The sequence below is a fragment of the Lepidochelys olivacea genome (assembly GCF_965140295.1).
Source record: "Lepidochelys olivacea isolate rLepOli2 genome assembly, chromosome: 21".
Lineage (NCBI taxonomy): Eukaryota > Metazoa > Chordata > Testudines > Cheloniidae > Lepidochelys > Lepidochelys olivacea.
In genome coordinates, this window is record NC_140431.1 from 18,797,937 (window position 1) to 18,817,046 (window position 19,110).

General features: G+C 43.0%; 1 protein-coding gene across 2 annotated transcripts in view; it reads left to right on the top strand.

The window, feature by feature from the left end:
- LZTR1 (leucine zipper like post translational regulator 1) overlaps positions 1–15,422 on the top strand; it is a 289,726-nt gene extending 274,304 nt beyond the window's left edge. The window contains exon 20 of one of the 2 annotated variants that reach the window (XM_084611173.1): positions 14,460–15,422. In XM_084611173.1, coding sequence (XP_084467299.1) covers positions 14,460–14,576 — 117 coding nt within the window. In that variant the 3' untranslated portion in view covers positions 14,577–15,422. The remainder of the gene's footprint in view (positions 1–14,459) is intronic. The other variant, XM_084611171.1, reaches the window with a different exon arrangement.
- Positions 15,423–19,110: the final 3,688 nt, after the last annotated feature.

The window sequence follows — 19,110 nt, forward strand, 5'->3', positions numbered from 1 at the left end:
GTGGCTTCCTACACACAGAGGCCCCTCCCTGACCTGCTCTGCAGGACCTCCACCTTCTCCTCCTTCAAAGTCCTTCCGTTAAAACAGACTACTTCCAACAAGCCTGAAAACCCTAGTCCTCCCTGCAGAGGAGTAGTCATAGAATCCTAAAAAGAAAAGGAGGACTTGTGGCACCTTAGAGACTAAGAAATTTATTTGAGCATAAGCTTTCCGATGAAGTGAGCTGTAGCTCATGAAAGCTTATGCTCAAATGAATTTGTTAGTCTCTAAGGTGCTACAAGTACTCCTTTTCTTTTTGTGAATACAGACTAACACGGCTGCTACTCTGAAACCTGTCATAGAATCATAGAGTATCAGGGTTGGAAGGGACCTCAGGAGGTCATCTAATCCAACCCCCTGCTCAAAGCAGGACCAACACCAACTAAAATATCCCAGCAAGGGCTTTGTCAAGCCTGACCTTAAAAACTTCGAAGGAAGGAGATTCCACCACCTCCCTAGGTAACGCATTCCAGTGTTTCACCACCCTCCTAGTGAAAAAGTTTTTCCTGATATCCAACCTAACTCTCCCCCACTGCAACTTGAGACCATTACTCCTTGTCCTGTCATCCGCTACCACTGAGAATAGTCTAGAACCATCCTCTTTGGAACCACCTTTCAGGTAGTTGAAAGCAGCTATCAAATCCCCCCTCACTCTTCTCTTCTGTAGACTAAACAATCCCAGTTCCCTCAGCCTCTCATCATAACTCATGTGTTCCAGTCCCCTAATCATTTTTGTTGCCCTCCGCTGGACTCTTTCCAATTTTTCCACATCCTCCTTGTAGTGTGGGGCCCAAAACTGGACACAGTACTCCAGATGAGGCCTCACCAATGTCGAATAGAGGGGAACAATCACGTCCCTCGATCTGCTGGAAATGCCCCTACTTATACATCCCAAAATGCCATTGGCCTTCTTGGCAACAAGGGCACACTGTTGACTCATATCCAGCTTCTCGTCCACTGTAACCCCTAGGTCCTTTTCTGCAGAACTGCTGCCTAACCATTCTGTCCCAAGTCTGTAGCGGTGCATTGGATTCTTCCGTCCTAAGTGCAGGACTCTGCACTTGTCCTTGTTGAACCTCATCAAATTTCTTTTGGCCCAATCCTCCAATTTGTCTAGATCCCTCTGTATCCTGTCCCTACCCTCCAGCGTATCTGCCACTCCTCCCCCTTTAGTGTCGTCTGCAAACTTGCTGAGGGTGCAATCCATGCCATCCTCCAGATCATTTATGAAGATATTGAACAAAACCGGCCCCAGGACCGACCCTTGGGGCAGTCCACTTGATACCGGCTGCCAACTAGACATGGAGCCATTGATCACTACGCGTTGAGCCCGACAATCTAGCCAACTTTCTACCCACCTTATAGTGCATTCATCCAGCCCATACTGCTTTAACTTGCTGGCAAGAATACTGTGGGAGACAGTGTCAAAAGCTTTGGTAAAGTCAAGGAACAACACGTCCACTGCTTTCCCTTCATCCACAGAACCAGTTATCTCATCATAGAAGGCAATTAGATGAGTCAGGCATGACTTGCCCTTGGTGAATCCATGCTAACTCTTCCTGATCACTTTCCTCTCTTCTAAGTACTTCAGAATTGATTCCTTGAGGACCTGCTCCATGATTTTTCCAGGGACCTAGGTGAGGCTGACTGGCCTGTAGTTCTCAGGATCCTCCTTCTTCCCTTTTTTAAAGATGGGCACTACATTAGCCTTTTTCTAGTCATCCGGGAATTCCCCGGATCGCCATGAGTTTTCAAAGATAATGGCCAATGGCTCTGCAATCACATCCACCAACTCCTTTAGCACTCGCGGATGCAGCGCATCTGGCCCCATGGACTTGTGCCCGTCCAGCATTTCTAAATAGTCCCGGACCATTTCTTTCTCCACAGAGGGCTGGTTACCTCCTCCCCATGCTGTGCTGCCCAATGCAGTAGTCTGGGAGCTGACCTTGTTCGTGAAGACAGAGGCAAAAAAAGCATTGAGTACATTAGCTTTTTCCACATCCTCTGTCACTAGGTTGCCTCCCTCATTCAGTAAGGGGCCCACACTTTCCTTGACTTTCTTCTTGTTGCTAACATACCTAAAGAAACCCTTCTTGTTACTCTTAACATCTCTTGCTAGCTGCAACTCCAAGTGTGATTTGGCCTTCCTGATTTCACTCCTCCATGCCCGAGCAATATCTTTATACTCTTCCCTGGTCATTTGTCCAATCTTCCACTTCTTGTAAGCTGCTTTTTTGTATTTAAGATAAGCAAGGATTTCACTGTTAAGCCAAGCTGGTCGCCTGTCATATTTACTATTCTTTCTACACATCAGAATGGTTTGTTGCTGTAACCTCAATAAGGATTCTTTAAAATACAGCCAGCTCTCCTGGACTCCTTTCCCTCTCATGTTGTTCTCCCAGGGGATCCTGCCCATGAGTTCCCTGAGGGAGTCAAAGTCTGCTTTTCTGAAGTCCAGGGTCACGTTTCCTGAAAAACGTTTCATGGAGCTAACAAGCATGCTATTCTTCAGTACACATTCTTGCTGCTTGTTACCTCATCCCTCGATTCCCTTTACAGACTTCATAATAACATCCTGAGAGTTGGCGCTACGGGCGGAGTAAGGGAGCATAATGCCCCAACCCATGCAAGTCATGCATTACCTACCTAGATCTTGAGTCTGGGCACTGGGTAAAGAGCAAGGGCAGCAGAGATGGCTGGACACAATGGGAGGAGTATGCTGCATCTGCTAATGGGTGATGCACTGCCTGGAGGGGAGTGTGCAGCAATACAAGAGTTGTGAAAGGCTTGTGAGTTACCTTAATGTAAGAGTCATTGGCCAGGGAGTGTAGCCTAGTGGGAGGGCACTCACTGGGGAGGTGACCCATGCTCTAGTAGTTCTTTAATTGTTTATCCAGAGTGGAATAGCTTTATTAGGAGAGACTGAGGAAGGCACACGTAAAAATGTCCCTTAGCCCAGTATTTAGAGCCTGCACCTGAGAGTTGGGAGATCCTTGTTCAAATCCTTTCTCCCCTTCTGCCTGAAGGGGGAACTGACCCTAGGTTTCGCACATCCCAGATGTAGAATCAAATGAAATAAAAATCTTAAATGAATCCACATGTTCCATAGAATCTCTGTGGATAGTAATTCCATGCTTTAAGAAGAATATAACAGTAAGGCTCTATTATCAACCACCTGATCAGGACAGTGACAATGACGATGAAATGCTAAGGGAGATTAGAGAGGCTATCAAAATAAAGAACTCAATAATAGTGAGGGATTTCAATTATCCCCATATTGACTGGGTACATGTCACCTCAGGACGAAATCATAGAATCATAGAATATCAGGGTTGGAAGGGACCCCTGAAGGTCATCTAGTCCAACCCCCTGCTCGAAGCAGGACCAATTCCCAGTTAAATCATCCCAGCCAGGGCTTTGTCAAGCCTGACCTTAAAAACCTCTAAGGAAGGAGATTCTACTACCGCCCTAGGTAACGCATTCCAGTGTTTCACCACCCTCTTAGTGAAAAAGTTTTTCCTAATATCCAATCTAAACCTCCCCCACTGCAACTTGAGACCATTACTCCTCATTCTGTCATCTGCTACCATTGAGAACAGTCTAGAGCCATCCTCTTTGGAACCCGCTTTCAGGTAGTTGAAAGCAGCTATCAAATCCCCCCTCATTCTTCTCTTCTGCAGGCTAAACAATCCCAGCTCCCTCAGCCTCCCCTCATAAGTCATGTGTTCTAGACCCCTAATCATTTTTGTTGCCCTTCGCTGGACTCTCTCCAATTTATCCACATCCTTCTTGTAGTGTGGGGCCCAAAACTGGACACAGTACTCCGGATGAGGCCTCACCAATGTCGAATAGAGGGGAACGATCACGTCCCTCGATCTGCTCGCTATGCCCCTACTTATACATCCCAAAATGCCATTGGCCTTCTTGGCAACAAGGGCACACTGCTGACTCATATCCAGCTTCTCATCCACTGTCACCCCTAGGTCCTTTTCCGCAGAACTGCTGCCTAGCCATTCGGTCCCTAGTCTGTAGCGGTGCATTGGATTCTTCCATCCTAAGTGCAGGACCCTGCACTTATCCTTATTGAACCACATCAGATTTCTTTTGGCCCAATCCTCCAATTTGTCTAGGTCCTTCTGTATCCTATCCCTCCCCTCCAGCGTATCTACCACTCCTCCCAGTTTAGTATCATCCGCAAATTTGCTGAGAGTGCAATCCACACCATCCTCCAGATCATTTATGAAGATATTGAACAAAACCGGCCCCAGGACCGACCCTTGGGGCACTCCACTTGATATGCAGAGACAACATTTCTCGATACTTTAAATGACTGCTTCTTGGAGCAGCTGGTACAGGAACCCACAAGGGGAGAGGCAGTTCTTGATTTAGTCGTGAGTAGAGTGCAGGATCTGGTCCAAGAGGTAGCTATAACAGGCCCACTTGGAAATAGTGACCATAATATAACAACATTTAACATCCCTGTGGTGGGAAGAACACCTCAGCAGCCCAACGCTGTGGCATTTAATTTCAGAAAGGGGAACTATGCAAAAATGAGGAGGTTAGTTAAACAGAAATTAAAAGGTACAGTGACTAGAGTGAAATCCCTGCAAGCTGTATGGACACTTTTCAAAGACACCATCATAGGGGCTCAACTTAAATGTATACCCCAAATTAAAAAACACAGTAAAAGAACTAAAAAAGAGCCACCATGGCTTAACAACCATGTAAAAGAATCAGCGAGAGATAAAAAGGCATTTTTTAAAAAGGGGAAGTCAAATCCTAGTGAGGTAAATAGAAAGGAGCATAAACACTACCAAATTAAGTGTAAAAATGTAATAAGAAAAGCCAAAAAGGAGTTTTTGAAAAACAGTTAGCCAAAAACTCAAAAGGTGGTAATAAAATGTTTTTTAAGTACATCAGAAGCAGGAAGCCTGCTAACAACCAGTGGGGCCCCTGGACGATCGAGTTAAAAAAGGAGCACTTAAAGACGATAAAGTAATTGCAGAGAAACTAAATGAATTCTTTGCTTCAGTCTTCACGGCTGAGGATGTTAGAGAGATTCCCAAACCTGAGCTGTCCTTTGTAGGTGACAAATCTGATTAAATCACAGATTAAAGTGTCATTAGAGGAGGTTTTGGAATCAATTGATAAACTTAACAGTAACAAGTCACTGGGACCAGATGGCATTCACTCAAGTGTTATGAAAGAACTCAAAAGTGAAATTGCAGAACTATTAACTATGGTTTGTAACCTGTCCTTTAAATCAGCTTCTGTACCCAGTGACTGGAAGAAAGCTAATGTAACGCCAATATTTAAAAAAGGGCTCTAGAGGTGATCCCCGCAATTACAGACCAGTAAGTCTAACGTTAGTACCGGGCAAATTAGTTGAAACAATAGTAAAGAATAAAATAGTCAGGCACATAGAAGAATATAAATTGTTGTGCAAAAGTCAACGTGGTTTCTGTAAAGGGAGATCTTATTAATCTATTAGTGTTCTTTGAAGGGGTCAACAAACATGTGGACAAGGGGGATCCAGTGGACATAGTATACTTAGATTTCCAGAAACCCTTTGACAAGGTCCCTCACCAACGGCCCTTCCGTAAATTAAGTTGTCATGGGATAAGAGGGAAGATCCTTCCATGGATTGAGAACTGGTTAAAAGACAGGGAACAAAGGGTAGGAATAAATAGTAAATTTTCAGAATGGAGAGGGGTAACTAGTGGTGTTCCCCAAGGGTCAATCCTAGGACCAATCCTATTCAACTTATTCATAAATGATCTGGAGAAGGGGGTAAAGAGTGAGATTGCAAAGTTTGCAGATGGTACTAAACTGCTCAAGATAGTTAAGACCAAAGCAAACTGTGAAGAACTTCAAAAAGATCTCACAAAACTAAGTGATTGGGCAACAAAATGGCAAATGAAATTTAATGTGGATAAATGTAAAGTAATGCACATTGGGAGTGGAGCCCTGAAAGCTAGGCAGATGGAAGATCTCTTCTGCACTGGCAACTCCTGCAGCATAGTTGAGTCCAAGTGTATCCACTCCCGTCCTTCCTTTGGTTCAAACCAGTGAAGGGGGATGCTGACACATGGGCAAAGCAGTGTCTCCATATCAACTACCCAAGCTATTGCAGCCACATCACACGGAGAGGACACTCCATCCTTGCTGGCAACCTGGACACAACACAGAAGGTGACAGTTATGGGTAAAAAGCTCTTACTTGATTGGCATAGAGGGTTCCAAGAGTCACCTTCGACGATGGGAAGAATCACTGCATTCCATTGGTCAGCCACCACCCACCACAAAGCCAGGCAGCCCCCAGAAAGTTAGGTGCTGGCCCGCCATGGTCTGTCCACGTCCTGAGGTGCGTGGTGCTAGACAAAAAGTTGAAAGGCAGATGGAAATCTGGCACCTGGCAAAAATAAGAAACCAAGAACTTTCTGCCTTGGGAGCTGGAATGTCAGGACCATGTGTCCAGGATTGACAGGCGATGATGACCTACAATACACAAGCAGTATACGGAAGTCAGCTTTGCTAGACCATGAGCTGTACAAACTCAATGTTGACATTACAGCACTTCAGGAAACAAGACTTGCAGATGCTGGTTCTGTCCAAGAGGCCAGTTACACCTTCTTTTGGCAAGGTAAAAGCAGTGAAGAAAATACTCTTCATGGTGTCAGTTTCGCTGTGAAAAACAAGTGGGTAAAGCTCTAGAGACACCCATTGGGAAATCAGAGCGTATCATCTCACTTAAACTTCAGACGACCATCGGCTCTGTGAACATCTTTAGTGCCTATGCACCAGCACTCAAATCTATCCCCGAGGAGAAGGATACATTTTACAACTCTTTGCATCAAGTCATCAAAAGAATACCATCAACTGAGCAACTTTTCCTCCTTGGTGACTTTAATGCAAGAGTCGGTGCAGACAACTACTCATGGCCAGATTGCCTGGGACATTTTGGCATTGGCAAGATGAATGAGAATGGCCAACAAGTTCTTGAATTCTGCGCCCAAAACCAAATGTGTATTTCCAATTCATATTTTACAGGAAAAGATCACCACAAAGCATCATGGCGACATCCATGATCAGGCCACTGGCACCGATTAGACCTTGTTATCGTCAGGAGGAAAGACCTACCCTTAGTGGAGAACACTCACACGTTCCACAGTGCTGATTGTGACATTGACCACTCCTTGATTATTGGCAAAGTGAAGATTACAGCCAAGAAACTACGTAGAGCAAAACCTAGGAGCAAGCCCAAAATCAATGCTATTAACACCAAAAAACAGAGGAAATGCCAGGAGTTTGTGAATGCTTTTGAACTTAGCATACATGGAAAATCATTAACAGAGAGTGCAGAGCAATTTGGGCAAGATTTAAGAACAACAATCCATGAAACAACTTGAGCTACATTCGGGGGGAAGAGAACATCAAAAAAGGACTGGTTTGAAGAAAATGAAGTGGAACTATTATTTCTCATCAACATTAAGAACACAGCCTATCTGGAACTGAACAAGAAGCCAACAGAGAGCGCCAAAGTGAGACTTCAATATGCAAAAACTGAGGTGCAGTGAGCAAGCAGACACTGTGCAAATCATTACTGGATCAAGATCCGTGAAGAGATACAGACAACCTCAGACACAGGAAACCTCAAAGTCATGTATGATGGCCTGAAGAAAGTTCTAGGTCCCACTGTCAACAAGGTTGCCCCTCTCAAATTGCACAGCGGCAAAATCATTACAGATAAAAGCAAGCACTTGTGTCGTTGGCTTGTACACTATTCAGAGCTATATGCACAAGAAAGAAACATCACCAGCGAATCACTGGACCAAATACCAACTCTACAGGTCATGCCAGAGCTAGATGTGGAGCCCACTGTAGAAGAACTAAGCAAGGCCATGGATTTGCTATCAAGTGGCAAGGCTCCTGGAAAAGATGGCATCCCAGCGGAAATCCTCAAGTCTGGGAAAGACAGCCTATTACCCTATCTTCATCAGCTACTACTTAAATGCTGAAAAAAGGGTGAGGTACCACAAGAGATGCGCGACACAAAAATCATCACTTTGTATAAAAATAAAGGTGAAAAGTGTGGTGCAACAGAGGTATCTCGCTACTAAGTGTAGCAGGAAAAGCTTTCACAAAAGTCATCTTAGTGTGCCTACAACAGCTGGCGAATTGTGTCTACCCTGAATCACAGTGTGGATTCAGGGATGGAAGATCAACTGTAGACATGATATTTTCTCTGCAGAGAGCAAAACCGACCATTGTACATCACCTTTGTGGACCTAACCAAAGCATTCAACACAGGCAGCAGAGTAGGTCTATTTGCAATCCTAGAAAAGATAGGATGCGCACCTGTTAAGTCTTATATGTTCATTCCACAACAACATGAGAGCAGCTGTCCAGTTTGAAGGGTCCACTTTGGACAGTTTTGAGATGAAAAGCAGAGTGAAGCAAGGATGCGTTCTTGCCCCTACACTCTTTTTGGAATCTTCTTCTCGGTACTCTTGAATGGCGTGTTTAAGGACATGAAAGATGGAGTGTATCTCCACACAAGATCAGATGCCAAACTCTTCCACCTGTCCCGACTTGTTGAAGGCCAAAGTCAAAAAGGTGCTAATCAAGAAATTTTTATTCACTGATGATGATGCCCTCATAGCCCACAGTGAAGATCTACTACGAGGATTCATGGACCTCCTTTCAAGTGCCTCTCAGGCATTTGCTCTCACTATCAGCATCAAGAAAACAGTTGTATTAGGACAGGGGGTTCCACAGGATCCTTCAATTACCTTAAATGCAAATCAGCTAGAAGTAGTCCAAAAGTTCAGCTATTTAGGTTCTACAGTGACCACTAACCTCTCACTGGATGAAGAACTAAATGTTCACATTGGAAAGGCAGCCACCACCTTTAGCAGACTAACTAAAAGAGCATGAAACAACTCAAAGCTTACCATCAAGACCAAAATGCTAGTGTACTAAGCCTGCATCCTCAGCACGCTCATGTATGGTGGGGAAACATGGACAACTTATGCTCATCAGGAGAAAAGGTTAAACAGTTTCCACCTCCACTGTTTACGCCGCATACTCAACACCAAATAGCAAGATAAAGTCTCCAATGCAGAGGTTCTTCAAAGGGCAAAGTTACCAAGTATAACAGCCCTGCTCAAGCAAAGACAATTGTGCTGGTTGGGCCATCTGAGTAGGTTGGAAAATGGACGCATACCCAAGGACATGCTATACGGGGAGCTGTTGGAGGGAACAAGAACAAGAGGATGTCCCAAGCTTCGCTATAAAGACACGTGCAAGCAAGATCCTGGCCAGTGAGAAGTCTTGGCAAGTGATGGTAACACGTGGCTCCATCGTCTCCATCAGGGTATCAAAGTCCATGACAGAAGCTGGCTCCTACAGCTTGAAGAGAAAAGAGCCTTTAGGAAGCAAGCAGTTCCCAACCAAGATACAGACATTTGCAATAACTGCCAAAGATTATGCAAATCTCAGATTGGACTATTCAGTCACATGAGACATTGCAAACCATGTACATCATAGGCTGCAATTCCCACTGTCTCTCGCAGACCAAAAAATGCCAACATGTCTAATCTGGCATATTTATATGGCTCCTGTCATGTTAGTATCTGAGCTCCTAACAGTCTTTACCGTATTTATCCTCACAACATTCCCAAGGTAAGGAAGCACTGTAAACTCCAGTTCATAGATGGGAAACTAGGGCACAGAGAGCTAGATCCACAAAGGGAATTAAACATGTAACTCCCACTACAGATGGCAACGTCCAACTTTTAGGTACCAGTGAGATCATCAACCCCGACTCAGCTACTTCCTAACACTGAAGGCACTTAAGTTTCTGCCAGAAGGCATGCACAAAACCACTGAAATCACCAAGCTGCTCAGAGCCCTCTCTCACACTTAAACCCTGATGGATTCACAAATGAGGCGTTCTCCAATCTGGTAGGCAGGCTCTGAGCATGTCTAAGCTGCACAAAGGACATTTGTAACTCTGGGGGCATGTACCCAATGCCCAGAATTGGGAGTTGTCAGGGTTCCTTCCCAACTCTGAACTCTAGGGTACAGATGTGGGGACCCGCATGAAAGACCCCCTAAGCTTATTTCTACCAACTTAAGTTAAAAACTTTCCCAAGGCACAATTTCCGCCTTGTCCTTGAACAGTATGCTGCCACCACCAAGTGATTTAGACAAAGAGCAGGGAAAGGACCACTTGGAGTCCTATTCCCCCAAGCCCTACACCCCCTTCCCTGGGGAAGGCTTGATGATAATATCCTCACCAACTGGTACAGGTGAACACAGACCCAAACCCTTGGATCTTAAAAACAATGAAAAATCAATCAGGTTCTTAGAAGAAGAATTTTATTTAAAGAAAAGGTAAAAGAATCACCTCTGTAAAATCAGGATGGTAAATACTTTACAAGGTAATCAGATTCAAAACATAAAGAATCCCTCTAGGCAAAACCTTAAGCTACAAAAAGACACAAAAACAGGAATACACATTTTCTCCAGCACAGCGAATTTCACAAGCCAAAACAGAGAAAACCTAGCGCATTTTCTAGCTAGATTACTTACTAACTTTTACAGGAGTTGGAGGGCTTGCATCCTTGATCTGTTCCCAGCAAAGGTATCACACAGACAGACAAAAGCCTTTCCTCCCCCCAAATTTGAAAGTATCTTGTCCCCTCATTGGTCATTTTGGGTCAGGTGCCAGCCAGGTTACCTGAGCTTCTTAATCCTTTACAGGTAAAAGGACTTTGCCTCTGGCCAGGAGGGATTTTATAGCACTGTATACAGAAAGGTGATTACCCTTCCCTTTATATTTATGACAGGAGCACTCAGTTGGGATAGAGAAGACTTGTTTTCAAATCGTTGCGTTGCCTGATTTTGATCAGGGACTTGAATCCAGGCCCCACACGTGCAAGGAGCGTGTCGTAATCATTCAGGTATTGCCTGCTCTTGGATGGAGCTTGCTTAGTGTCTCCTGTTAAAGCTGTTCCACTTTGTATTAAATAATTAACTATTCGTTGGAGCAGAAAGAGCAGGGAAGAGCTTGACTGTAGCTCAGTGGCTAAGGCACTGACCTGGGACAAGTCCCTGTTCCAATTTATATTTCATTATTTATATTTATTCCAATGGGAGAGGCTGTAGCACAATTATCCCAGAATAACCTCACCTGGCATGTGGGAAAATCAAGATCACAAACCTGCTCTGAATCAAGCATAAGGGCAGTTTGAAAACTGGTCTCCTGCATCAGGGCTGAGTGCCACAGCCAGTGGGCAGCTATGGTTAGTTTCTCTTGCTCCTTTTTCCTGAGAAGGGGTTTGCCTAGCTAAGACACCTGGCTGCAAGAGAGGGTTCACAGCTGAGAATCCCAAATGCAGCTAGGCACCCCCCCTCGAGCCCAGAGCTAGGCATTTAACTGCCTCGGCTTTTTCTGCTGACTAGCTTAGCAAGGCTCCTTGCTCAGCTGTATCTCTCCCCAGGCATTGTATAGTGAGCCTGGGCGCCTGACTCAAGACTAAGAATTCTACTGGGAGGCAGTGTGCCTAAAAGTCCCTTTGTCAATCTGTCCCCAAGAGACTAAGGACCAGATATATAAAGGTATTTAGGTGCCCAAGGTGCAGATAGACAATGGGATTTTCAGATGTGCCTGAGCGTGTTACACGTCTAGCTCCCATTGAAGTGAATGGCACCAAATCGATTTAGGTGCTTTTGAAAATGCCATTGGCAGAAACTTAGGCAGCTAGGGAATTTTATTAGCAAAAACGTAGGTAGCTATGGACTTTGGCCAGCAGCTGAGTAGAGGGTTAAGAAACTCAACGGCACTCGCATATTTTATTTAAGCCCCTAGAATGGCAGTGAGGCACCAAAGTCCCTTTGTGGCGCTCTAGCTCTAGATGTCTACATGCATCTTTAGGTACGTAAATGTCTTTGGAAATCTGGCCCTGAGGGACTTACCCACAGTCACATATTGATCTGTAGCCAAACAGGGAGCTGAACGTGAGTCTGGCACCATAACACTTGGGCTGTCCCTTCTGTCCACTAAGCGCACCTCGCTTGCACACCTACCTAGGTACTGTCAGGCCCAAAATAAGGGGGAGGTTGTTTGTTTCTATCATCTTTGCATTCTTTCCATTCAAAAAACTGAACTACATCAGGTAAAAACAAAAGACAAAAATGACACAATTGACCACTGCATACAAGTAATATTTAAAATGTACAATCTCTGAAAAGAATACAGAAATACTGAAGAATCTGGAAAGATGTAATCTATGCTAGAATTAACCTAATGGATTCAGCATTCCATATTCTGCATTTCCATTTGGAAATGAGATTATACAGATGGGCTCTGGCAGTCATAGAGTGTCCGGCTGCATTTACTGCTGTGCAAATTGTCTTATTTTAATACAGTGTCATGGTCTTGACTAGAGCCCTGCGCAGATACAAAATTTGCATCTGCATCTGATGCACAATCTGCAAACATAGTCCGCGAATATAAAGTGGATATAAAGCAGATATCCACAGATTTGCAGGGCTCTAGTTTTGACTTCCTTGTGGTAGACCTGATCAGTAACAACTTGAAACTAATGTTGAGTGCAATGTTGCACTGTGGCCAGAAAAATGAACAAAATGCAACATTTCAGAAAATGTTTGAGGCTCTGACATTTTGTTAAATTTCTGTCGTTGCTAATTTTTTTCTTTTAACTCTGGTTTTGTAATTTAAAAACTGTGATTCTAGGGACAGGCTCATCAAATTATCATTGAAAGACTGAGTGTTAGGGTAGGAGAATACCTGCAGCTTTCAAGAAATCCAAATGCTGTAATGTTTATGTTGTGTTTTGGAGATTTTGGTATGTAACTTTTTGCCCAGCACTATATGAACGTGCGGCCATTACAGTCTCCTTCAGCTCTGTTGACTCGTTAAAGGTTGCTGTTCCCTATTCAGAATATCAGAGGAGAATATTAACCGGAGAGCTGACTATATTGTTGTAATACTTTGGGCAAGGTTATACATTAGTCTCCCAGTGTGTGTTAGGTTTATACAAATGCCTAATAAAAATCTTTTTTGTTTATACTCTGCAATAATTCTGTGTCTTTGCCCTTGGTCTTAATCCTATCTCAATGCAATATGCTCTTCAGTGCAGGTGCCTAATTCCCACTAATGTTAATGGAATCTACCCCTCCATCCCCTGCACATTGTCTGTTCCCCCTTATTTTAGACAGATAACTCTGTGTACTGATTTCTTTCCAGAAGTGGCCTGATTCATCTGCTTCATTTCACTCTTATACTAGAGGCACAAAATGCCTTTGTTTCTTCACTACAGACACTGGACCTACAAAGATAGGAGGAAATATTAAGTAATTTAAAAAAGATATCCAAATATTCTCCATTGATTGGGCTAAAATATGAGGTAAAATACGGATGTTTCTCAAGGTCAGAAAATGGCTCTTCAGAGAAAACTTGGGTTTGTGTGAATTCTCCGTTCAGTCTGATGCTGTCAGAAAATAAACATTATTATAGAGCAGTTGATTAGCTAAGACCTTCAGTGCAGGTGTTGATTATTAGTTCTCATGGCATTCTTTAACTGCTTGAAAGATCCAGGCAAAAATATTATGTGCACTAAATAGAGCAGTACTTTGAGCTACTTCTCAGGGCACACCATAACAAAGTAGATAGATTTCAGAGTAGCAGCCGTGTTAGTCCATTTCCGCAAAAAGAAAAGGAGTACTTGTGGCACCTTTATAGACTAACAAATTTATTTGAGCATAAGCTTTCATGAGCTACAGCTCAATTCATCTCACTGCATGCATCCAATGAAGTGAATTGTAGCTCAGGAATATTTATTATGCTCAAATAAATTTGTTAGTCTCTAAGGTGCCACAAGTACTCCTTTAGAGTAGATAGATTATTTGCACAAATCCTGAGCTACCAGTTCCAGTGGATCTTAATGTCAGCAGAAATACAAACGGCATGAATTTCAAAGCTAGTTAAGGGCCTAAGATATGTTTTAGCCTACACTAGTTTGCATCTTGTATATTAATTATGGAATCATTATTATGAATAATTATTGTCATTCTCGTGTCAGATTTCCTGACATACCTTCAACTCCACCCCACAGCAAAGGCAGTCTAAAACCAGAAGACAAGGAAGGAGAATTATTATTTTACATAGAAACCACAGTTGTAGTGATTTTCATGGAACTTTGCATCTTGGTTCTGTGTGCTTGTCATTTTACTAGTAACATGACAATATCCACACAATGGAATATCACTGGATTTCACTAACCTGTATATGTCTACTATGGGTCTGTTGGGATTAAACAGTGATATTTAAAATATGGTTTTAATTTTTTTCTTTTTTGTGTGTTTTTCTGTTTGTTTTTGTTTTCCCTGAAGGTCTCCAAGTTGCCAAACCTGCGATCCCTCAGTCAGCCGCTCCTTCTTGACATCATAGAATCATTAGCCAATCACATATCAGACAAGCAATGTGCAGAGCTGGGTTCAGACATATAAAACACTTCCAAATCTCTTTCATTTGTTCCTCAAAGTGCTGCACTTTACAGCTGAATCCCTCTATACTGAGCTGCTCAGAATGTCAACACAATAAAGCAGAAGACCTGTGAAGAGCATAAAAATCTGAACTATTGCTCTCCTATAGAGCTGCATGGCTTACATCTGTGTATTTGGGGCAGAAGCTGGTCTCAGCCGTACCAATGTAAAATTGAAATCACTGCGGGCAATGAGTTTATTCCAGATTTACCGTGGTGTCACTGAGTTCAGAATCTGGCCTATTGCTTTTGTTTTGTAAAATATAAAAGGATCATTATTATTATGAAACACAACATTTAGTGAAACATATTCAAAGGGCTTTATCATTGTAACACAATCCAGTGGCTGGAAGTTGAAATCAGCAATAATTAAATTGGGAATAAAATGCACAATGATAACAGTTAATTGATAATTGGCCCAGAATACAAAGGCTTTCTATAGATTTTCTGTCACTTGGAGTCTTTAAATCTACATTGGGTGTCTTTCTAAAATATAAGCTGTTTTTCAACTACCTTATTGGGCTGGATACGGGAAGCACTGCGTGAAATTCTCGGGACAGTGTTTTGAAAGAGGCCAAACTAAGATAGTCATAATGGCCCCTTCTGACTTTTAAAATCTATTAACCCTCTCCAGTCAAGCCTTTCTGAAATAATGTATTAGTAAATAGCTAAGATCTTCTGCCTGCATGGCAGGAATCACTTTGTTTTAGCTTGAGGGAAATGAAGCAAAAGGAAGCACTGGAAAAGGGGTGTCCAACCTGTGGCCATTGAAGGTATGCTTCCAGCTACATCCTGTGACTTTTTTTTTTTTTTTTTTTTTTTTTTTTTGGTAACTGAAGTATTTTCATCAGCCGTAGTCACTACAGAAAGGTGTATGGATCCTCTAAAAGATCTGCCGTAGTTCAAACAGGAATTAATTCAGGGAAATCCTATGGCTTGTGTTCTACACATGAGCACAATGGGCCCTTCTAGCTTTATAATCTATGAAAAGCACCTCCCACTGCGGCTCATGCAACCCCAAAGATTTATTGTGAGCAGCCGATGTCCCACTCCTACTGCAGCTGCCCTCTCTGGCCACCTGCTGCATCAAAGGGGAAGAGAGAGTAGCTCTGGCTTCATTGCATACACTGCTACTGGTCTGGGGGAGCCTAGGTGAACAGGGCAGACACTCAGAAGGCTTTGCTTAGGTGAACACCCATAAAGGACAGCTTATTTACCCCAGACAGCACCCAGGGCAGGCCAGGAGGGAAAGCTGAGAACCAACAACAGGAGTTCCATGATCTAACTTGCATCAACTGTCAAGGGTCCCCAAGAAACCATACAATAGCTGCAGCACTGTGTACACCAGCCACTACCCCATGCTTACACTCAACCTGCCCCTCTGCACCCTGACATTACTCCTGTGCCAGAGGAACTGTGGGGAGGGAGGCATAGGAGCTGAATATGCTGGCTCTGTGCCTGCTGGGGATTACTAGTAGCAAAGCAGATAATGTAGCAACTAAAACTAGTCTCCCTTCCCCGGTATATAGCAAATGGCCAGCTGGGGGAGCGGCTAAGCAGCTGCACTCAGCAGGGGCTTGTGGATCATTTCTACTCCAATGGCTACTGTCTGAGCGGTTCAATGAGAGCAGAAGAGGCCAGAGAATCTACTCACGAGCATTGATTTGGAGCCCCTCGGCTTTTGGGGATAATGTATTTGACTCTCATGCTGGAGAGTGTGGACAGACCTGCAGTAGAAATACAGTGGCCAGGCAGCTTATGTTTATACACTAGCCACCTCCGCATGGGGGGATGGACTAGGTGACCTCTTGAGGTCCTTTCCAGCCTAACAGTTCTATGATTCTTGGATCTCTTCTAGTTAAGGGCAGTAAAGGTCTGTTTCCAGCAGACCAGAGCTACACGCCTGTGTTGTACCGTTAGCTTCACCATTTCCTGTGTGTGTCTGAAAAGGTGGTTGCTTTTGTGATGTCCAGTTGCTGTTCACCAGCTCCTTGGTGCTGGGTAGCAGGGTTTTAGATGCTGTTGTCCCTTCAATTAATTCAAGGGACGTGCTTTATGGAATGATAGATTGTCCTCCCAGTTAAGGACTTGTGCTAGCTGCATGTGCAGGTGGCTCTGACTGGAGAAGGCAGAGTGACCTGACATCAGGTCATGCGCGTTGAACTGAACTCTAGTAGATGCACCTCATCTCCAGATATGTACACCCATTCCTCTGGTATATGCTCTCTGTATTTCATTTGGAAATTAAACTGACCAGTAAGTAGCACACCAGTAAATAGCACTTATGCACCACTACCACTAACCCTATCGACTCCACTTTCTGAGAATCTCAGGGCAATTTAAAGCTGAAACCTGTGGTTCACACCTATGACTGTCAGCATTGCACAGAGTCTATATTCTGAGAACTCAGAGGCACATGCAACCCCATGGTTTTTTACAACAAACCTTATGACCTTATGCATCTGATGAAGTGAGCTGTAGCTCACGAAAGCTCATGCTCAGATAAATTGGTTAGTCTCTAAGGTGCCACAAGTACTCCTTTTCTTCTTATGACCTAGTTATCTCAAGTGCAAAGTAAAACTTACTTTATAGCGAAATGGAACCATATAGCCTGCAGCATCAGTCAGCAGAGCTGTTCTGGTTGGGAGTCTCACACTGACTACAGCTGCCTTTACATGGAAACAGTCAAATGTCTCTCACATGGAAGAGATTTTGATCTACAGTGTGCACAAGACTGCCCACATTCTGACAGCACAGCAACAAAGGTGACATTTTCAGGTTGGGTTTCAGCCAGTCTCACTGAGATTTTAGACCTGCTAGGTGAGTTAGGGCTGGGAGCTCTTATTTGAACCTCCTGATGGGTAAAATGAAGCACCATTATTAATAAAGATTGGCAACACCCTATTAGAGTGCTAGGAACATAAGAATTGCCATACCAGATCAGACCAGCTGTGCATCTCATCTAGTAGTATGTTGTCTCTGACTCAGAGGAAGATGCAAGAATTCTGTAGTGGATACTGTGGGATAAGCAGCCCTTATGAGTAGTTTCTCCCTAACTCCCACCAGTCAGAAATTTGTGAAGGGTTACCTCCTTTTATTCTCCTCTCACTGTGGTGGTTCTAATTATCCATATAAATCCTCAACCCTTTTAAAAATCCTGTTGAGCTCTTGGTCTCAATGATATCTTGGCAGTGATTTCCACAGATTGATTATGTGTTGTGTTCAAGGGTATTTCCTTTGATCAGTTTTCAGTTCCGTAAATGTCGTCTTGTTCTTGTATTTGAAAAAGGATAAAGAGGAATATAAATCTCTATAACATTAATCATTCTGTGTACCTTTGTAATGTACCCTCTGAGTCGTGTCTTTAAAGTAACTTGTCTTGATCTTTTCAACATCTTTCCATCCCTCTAAGAATTTTTATCTTCTGTCGCAGAATCCCCTGGGTTTTCTGTAGGTTGTATCCTTTTTAAGATAGGATGACCAGTACTGAAGGCAACATTCCAGATGGGGACGTACCAATGATCTATAGAATGGCATTATAATATTTTCAGTACTGTTTTCTGTCGTTACTGATCCATACAAACATCTTGTTTCCTTTTTTGATCACTGCTGCCATTGAGCCGTGACTGCCATTGCGTTGTTTATGGTGATACCTGGGACATTTTTGGTTACATTGATTTAAATCCCAGGAGTAGGGCATATGTGAGTAGTCTAAATAATTCCTTCCAATGTTCATTACTTTGCGTTTGTGAGCATAGAATTACCATTGGGCTGCCCATTTGTCTAGTGCTGGTTAAGTCCAGGTCCAAATAATCTTTCCTAACCACTTAATGCCCTAGCCTTTTTAAGGGAAGGTTATTCAGAAAACTGTGATGTAGCTGTCTTAGTATTACTGGAAGTCCTCAGACTTCCTTTGTCCCTTTCTTTTTTTTTAACTTTATTGTTTTTATGTGAAATATATGTATATAGCAAAAGAAAACATATATAAATCTATACACGAAGCAGAAATAACAAAATAATAAAGCAAAATGTTCATTATTTGCAAAACCTGAAAAAACATGCAAAAAACAGAACCCGTAAAAGTAATACAGGGCATTAAAAGTGGCTCAATAGATAAATAAGTGAGAATATAGTTTACAGGTATCTGGGATTAATACAAATTGTGATTGTATGAAAGAGTTTCATGTATGACCAGGCATCCTTGTATTTTTTTTCCATGTGTTTCTGTTAGAGTAATTTTTTCCATTAATGCAGTAGTGGAGAGCTCACTCAGTCAGTCTGTGTATGAGGGAAGAATTGCAGAGTTCCATTTTCTCAAAATACTCTTTTGGCCACTAGAATAGTTTGCAATCCATTTCTTAATGTTAAGTGTAATTCCAACTCATCCAGACCCCTAAAATACTCACGCTTGGAGAAGAGAAAATAGTGACACAAAGATTTTGAGAAGTATCAGGGGGTAGCCATGTTAGTCTGTATCCCCAAAAACAACAAGGAGTCCG